The 6,832-nt window shown below is 46.1% G+C and overlaps 1 protein-coding gene across 1 annotated transcript; it reads right to left on the bottom strand.

Moving 5' to 3' along the window:
* Nucleotides 1–563: 563 nt before the first annotated feature.
* Nucleotides 564–6,591, bottom strand: RpS20 (ribosomal protein S20). The gene is made up of 4 exons (XM_075669273.1): nt 6,450–6,591; nt 6,149–6,251; nt 4,757–4,956; nt 564–683 (listed from the first exon to the last, which is right to left on the bottom strand). Exons 1-4 carry the CDS (start codon nt 6,450–6,452, stop codon nt 627–629), a joined length of 363 nt encoding a protein of 120 aa, XP_075525388.1. The 5' UTR covers nt 6,453–6,591; the 3' UTR covers nt 564–626.
* Between the last annotated feature and the right edge of the window lie 241 nt (nt 6,592–6,832).

The raw sequence follows: 6,832 nt of genomic DNA, 5'->3' as shown, positions 1-6,832 counted from the left end.
CACATGTGTACATGTTCCCATTGAGGTACACTTGCTCCTGCATTCTTCACCTGCCACCTACTATGGGAAGGAGCATGACATCATGGAGCCAGCCTTTGTAAGTGACCGTTCCGTGATGCCTCCACCTTAGCCTTTTCTCTATCTCCAAAAGTCGGCCAAGCATGCGACATCGGCATTGGCTGCATTTGGCCGACTTGGCCCAGTGTACGTGGCTCCCGCTAGGGTTTAGTCGATGCAAGCTTACTCGGGTGCTTTGCTAACTGCTCCATGCACATTTTTGCTACCAACATGCTTGTGCAACTTCGATTGTTTATTGTAACAAATACATTTATCGTCTTCACTGCAATGCCCGAAGTGCGGCAGCAGCGCAATACTGTTGAACCCAGTGAGTGTCTGGAAGCCCACAAGCTGAGTGTAACGGTGGGCGACACTAAAGCCAATGGCAACATGACCAATTTACTGGGCTGGCTTTCTTTGCCAACCAACTTATCATGCTACACTCCCTCCAGTCTTTCCTTCCTCTGCACACAGCTCACCCTTCTACAATAAGACAAGCACCACTGTTACTGTACAAAGTACGTCAGAGGTCTTTATTTTCTGTCACGATGGTGGCATATGGACCCAGCTTAAGAGTCGGCGATGGTGACCTCAACTTCAACACCAGGCTCGATGCTGATGGATGTCTGTGCAAATCAGGTTAAAGAATGCCAGACAATGTTGTAACGGAACACATCAAAAGGCACTTTTCTCCTTTCAAAAAATGCAATGTTATGTGTTAAGAATTAAAATTGAACAAGTGGCAACAAATGAGGCTAATGAACAATACGAACAATGTAAATGACATATGGCCATTCACGTCGTGTAGGCTAGGTTGTGCGGCAAATAATCAAACCAGAGGTCGTGTTTCTCATGAATCTCTTTCCAGGATCACTTCAGATGTACTGTCGAGAGCAATATGAACGGGAACATGCGAATGCGTAGCAAACACTCTCGAAACCGAGTTAGCGCGATAAATGGATGGCGCTGCCAAAAATTTGCACTACCGTCTTGCTAGCAATGATAAGGTGGTTATAGTACACAGGGGTTGGCGATGTGTTGCTTATAGTTCTGCGCAAAGTGCCCCGCTCTCTTCCTCTCTCTGACACGCACAGAACGTCCGGCAGTGATACTGGCTTGATACTATACTGCCTGTAATAGCATTCATGCAATAATAATAATAATAATAAAAAAAATAAAGCAGTACGGTTCTTTACACCTATGCGCATCCTGGTTCTCGTGAATGGAGAGAAGTTACATGCAGCAGCCGGTTGAAAAGTTTTTACGGGGCGCTTGCAACATGGTAACAAACTTTGGATGCACATAAAAAAAGTACCCCATTATATCAGCATTAATTAGCTTGTCCTTTTCTTGCGCATTTGGTGGGCTAATTACAGGCCATGGCCTCCATTCTTTCTGGGAAAAGTTAGCCTTCATACGTGTTCTATTATGTTCATGTCCGCACACTTCGTGCGCCACCGAACATGCATTATCTTTCACGCATCTAAAAGATGCGTAATGACCTTTGCTGTATGCACAGGTGGGCAAGTCCTGTTGGAATAGATAGTACTCATCCGGGTCTGGACCATTCACTGCAAATGGGATCATCTCATGCTCCAGCAATGTGCAATATGCAGCACTCGTAAATCTCCCAGAGATTCTTACAAGGGCACTTAGGTCATCATGCGAAATAGTTGCCCACATGTCTACTGATGTGTGTCTGCTTGTGGCCACTTCCTTGATGTTCTGCGGAGAGAAGTGCGCGTTCTTCATGCGTCACTCTTTTCTGCTGGTTCCAGCAGCTTGAGAAAGTAGATTCGTCGGAGCAGACGTATTTCCTATCCGCTACCCTCCAGATGCGGTGATCAACAGTGAACACCAGGCGAGCAACTTTGTGAGCAGGTACGAGCAGGGGCTTCCGAGCAGCGATGTGACTTCAGAGCGCGGCTTCCCATTACCTCAGTCGTACCGTGCTATCACTTACGTTTGCCAGGTCAAGAATACTGCGCACGTCCTTCGCACTTTGAAAAGGCTTTTCACTGACTGCAGCAACAATTTGTAGGTCTTAGTCCATCGACGTGGCATGTGGTCACGTCTTGTGCGGCGCATCCTTAACCCTTTCAGGGTCAATGACGTAAATATACGGCGCCATGAACAAGTCCAAAATGGACAATGCCACACACACACACACACACACACACACATATATACGGCGCCGTCTGTACGTTTAAAAAGCACGCCAATTTCCTAACCTTTTCTTTCCTGGCATGTGCTGCCACTATGTGGGAATACAAGGAATTCTGTTCTCGCACCACCCTCTCTTGGTTTTTGTTGCATGGTTTGTTTGCTCCAATGCGTCTATATACTATTACTCGCGCAGTGGTGGATGCGTGCGGCAGTTAATTTGGGTTTTGTTCTGCGAGCGTTTTCAGCCTGCGCTCGCAAAATGATGGTTACCTCGTTACTAATCACTCAAAGGGCAACTCGATTTATTGCTCACAAGGGTGCCACCGTGCATGCGTTTCTGTTTTTTTTTTTGTTGTTGTTGAGAGTCGAGGAAATTGCCTCTAGTTGGCGATAAGATGAAGATTAGCGGAAGTTTGTCACACATTTTGCTTTTTTGACGAGCACACAACCACGGTTTTCCTGAGTGCGCTCACCAACGTAGCTCGATTACGCTATGGACGTAAATATTAGTGTAAGAGCAGGAACATTTGAGGCTAGTGAAAAATTCTCAGGTGCGGATTTTCTAAGCCTTGAACTATGTGTATAAAAATGGCTCAAATTTTTAATTCTTAAAAGTTCATTTCCTTTTTTTTCTTATTCATGAATAAACAGTACATATGTACCAATGCAAAATATTTCTTTCTCACTTTACGGTCACCCTAGAAAAATTAGATTTTTTCCGAAATAGGCCCCCTGAAGAATTTCAATCTGCAATAGAAAAAAATCGACCCTGGGCGGTTGCATATAGCGAAATAAAAAAAAAAAAATCGACCCTGAGAGGGTTAATGCATTTTTCATCAGTATGCTTGGACTATCCTCTTGCTGACGGTCTTCAACTGCTAGCCTGTCAAGGCAGCAATCTTGCGCTGCGTGCAACCTTTCTTTAACAATTCAACGACTTCTTCCCGCTTATGCAATGGCACTCGCTACGTTAGGTGCTGAAACACAGACGACTCCTAGGCACCGACAGCCGTGGTCTACTTTATAAACATATTCCATGGAAAAAAAAAAAAAAAAACTAAAACAGGCGTAACAATGCTCAGCCAACACCACCTAGATATAAGCAAATCCTATGTATCACAGCAGGCGACGTCATGGCCAATCCCTCAGTAGTTACGTAGCCTGATGGGACATGGATGTGGCTGCAAGCGCTGATATGAACTAATATCATCACTAGCAGCTGGTGACACGCAATCAGCTGCCGTTTCATGGCAACGCCAGCAAGGGGGGAGTGCAAACAGTTAACAGAATTGCGCCGCCCTTTCCACTTTGTTTCCGACAGCGGCCGCCGTGAATCGCCTATCGGGTTCGAGGCTATTTGCCAAGCGTTTGTGTGTTCCCGCTCATATTGCTCATGATAGTACATGAGAGCGTGCTAATTTAATCACAAAAACTATTATTAGAGATGGTGGCCTTTATGATTTTACCTTCTAACACTGTGTTAAATGAAAAACTAGACTGGAAGCTATGTCAACTTGTCTACTTCATGCCTTTGCCACACGGTCCTTCACTAGACGCAAAAACAAGGCCGAAACTACGTGCAGACGTTTTCGCACCCTCAATAACGATGGCAACGCTTCGGCTTAGCTAACAAACAGTTGGCGGCACAGCAGAGGGGGCAATAAGCTCCCACAAGGTAATAGTTTCCCATTTTCCTTGCTAAGTTTTATAACTGGTTCTCAGAATGATCTTTGTCTACATCATGTATTATAGGTCTAATTTCAGCCAAGAAATGACGACATATGGTCATAAATGTATTTTTCAACTTTTCATCCATGTAAGCGACCTGTGCACATGTGGAAGGAAGAGCTACGATAAACGCACTGTCATGTTACATTTGGCCCGATTCTTCCCGTCCACCCCACTCTTGCTCAGAGTGCTTGGAGATGCTCTTCACTTTTAACCTTGAAAGCGTGACCGAGATATGGTGAAGTTCAGGCGACTTGGCTGCTGCAACTTTTGTTGTTGGTGCAGTGTCTGCATGCCTTGCTTACCTGCCATGTTTGTTTACAACAGAATAAGTAGTGACATGCTGCCACTTTCAGCCTTCAACTGCTCTGGTACGTGGCAGAATGGTTTGCGCAAGCAATCTTTCTGTATTTCTGATATAGAGACCCTCAGCACAAAGCAGGGTGCAAAGGTACACTGCGTCAGTGGCACCAATCCCCAGTAGGGTGCCACATTGCGTGCTGCTTCACGCAGACTTGTCCCAGACACCATCCATTCTCCCGTGCGCACTCGTGACTATTGCAATACAATTTACAGGTCACCACACTAACGAGAATAAATGTATTGTGCTTATTAGGATGCAACTGTTTGCCACTGTCTGCTACAGCCTGCACGCGAGTCCCCTTCACAGCATGCTGCCACCGTCACATAGCAAGCTATGCATCAATGCGCAACAGGAACCAACCAAATGTACTGCGACATACACTCAAAATGCCACAAGCCTCCACTCAAACGCACAACTTCAGCTCGCCGACGAAAAGGATACGATCTGCTTGACAATCTCCGAGGGCGAGTGCAAGTCAATGACACGCTTGTAGATGCGCATCTGGTAGCGATCCCAGGTCTTGGAACCCTCGCCACAGGGGGTCTTGCGGGTGGTGATGCGCAAGGTCTTGGTGGGCATCCGCACGGGTCCCTTCACCCGAAGCTCCTTATCCTTGGCGCCCTTGATGAGGTCAGCGCACACTGCAGAGGAAACGCAAGGTCTATCAACCATGTGGCTGCAACCTCTTGTAAACAACAGAAGCAATGAGCTCCAAGTGCAACTTCCAAATATATTAACAATATCACGCGAGCATTCACGCATCGTTCACAAAGATGCATCCTGGTGTCGTCTGCTAGGCTGTTCCGTGGAACTCGACTTAACGTATCAGCTAACCCATCGTTTTGCACTCAGTTACTGCAACCTGTACATCCTGGAAGACGTTACAAAGGATTGAGTCATCATATTCCTCAAAAATAAACAATGCCGTTGCTTCAAAAATCATAAAATGCTGCTACAGAACTCCGCTCATGGTATCTAGCAATCACTTTGACATACAAAGATTGTATAAGCGTAGCAAAGGCACGTACGATTCCTCCAGGTGCAGTTGCACAGCAAATGCTAAGTGTAATTGTTAAGTGCACTTGAATAGCAGTGCATTTGACAGGCAGCAATACTGCAACAAGTTCGCCGAGGGTCCTCCAACCAAAAGCTGCGACGAATAGCTCGAACGTGCCCACAAGCCTTCAATCTTGCACATACATGCGTCAAGGTTTGGAAACAATCGCACAGCGTGTGCCAAGCGTGTTTACCGTGGATCCGTGCTAACGGAACACGAGACAATCATGCGATGCAGTGAAATCGCAAGGGAGAAAAAAAAAGGGGTAGGAGGAGGGTGTGCTGCGCAGCCGTGACAACCCCAGCTTTTCTGCTAGATTGGTGGCGCTTAGGTGCACACGGTACAACACACATTAATAGTGATGTCATGTGTATGTGTCAACGACACGAGATGGAAACAAAACTGATGCCGCAGTTAGCTATCGGCAACTTCTACCCGTCCTTGAGATGAAACGTGGTGATAATTATGCGAGGTCTCTTAAAGCAAATGAGCACTTTCAGAAAGGGTGGCAGTTTGGGCACACTGGCAGTCAATAAAAACGATTAAAGAGGCCATCTTGTCAGCTTTCATAAAAGTGCGCCCTTAGCCAACCAATCGGCGACAGCGCAGTGGAAATTCGCCGATGACAAATGTGGTAATTAGCAATGAGAGAAGTAAACGGCAGAATCGACAGAACTTCTGCCTGTAGCGTGACAATGCATCACTAGAAGAACCTTCGCAACCGCAAGGCAAAGCTATAGTACAACGTCGTTACTAGCACGCCAGTTTTTGCTCACCCTTCTCCAAGCTGGCCACATTACGACTCGTCAACGTGATCCTGATCCGGTGGACGGGCCAGGCTTGCGAGTCATCGACGGGCTTCGAGTCCTTGTACGCAGACTGTAGGCACAAAATGAAAAGGACAAAAGATCTGCTCAGCACCCCTTGTCAAACACGATGCAAACACGGCACGCTTAATAGAGACACTAGTTGCACGTTGCCCGGCACTAGGCCTAGCGCACGCGCGAAAGTACGACTATCGCGCAATTACTACGAACCAAAATTAAGGAAATCGATGATCGAGCAAGGGTAGCTTACCATGACGACCTAAAGAAACACTCCTCTGGCCGACTTAATCAAGTTATTTCACGTCGAAACACTTGAACAGCGGTGAGCCAGGGACTTCGCGTCTACACGCTACGCAAACGTGGTAGGAAAGAGAGTCGACATTAGCGATCGCGCTGCCACCAAACGCACGCTACGTTAAGAAGGTGCAAAGCTAAATACAAATTACTGTAAATAATGTTACTTTTGCATAAAAATAAGATTGTATAGTAGCATTTGTATTGTAACTACAATATTTTGTGAAGAGCAAGAAAATTCGTCTGCTTTTTATTGCATGTCCATACCTCGCGCTTTGCCTCAGTTTATGTAACATGACTTCATTATCTTCCTCAAGCAAACCTATCATTATACAGAAG

The sequence above is a fragment of the Dermacentor variabilis genome, chromosome 9 (genome assembly GCF_050947875.1).
Source record: "Dermacentor variabilis isolate Ectoservices chromosome 9, ASM5094787v1, whole genome shotgun sequence".
Taxonomy (NCBI): domain Eukaryota; kingdom Metazoa; phylum Arthropoda; class Arachnida; order Ixodida; family Ixodidae; genus Dermacentor; species Dermacentor variabilis.
This window is presented reverse-complemented; position numbering and strand designations above follow the sequence as displayed.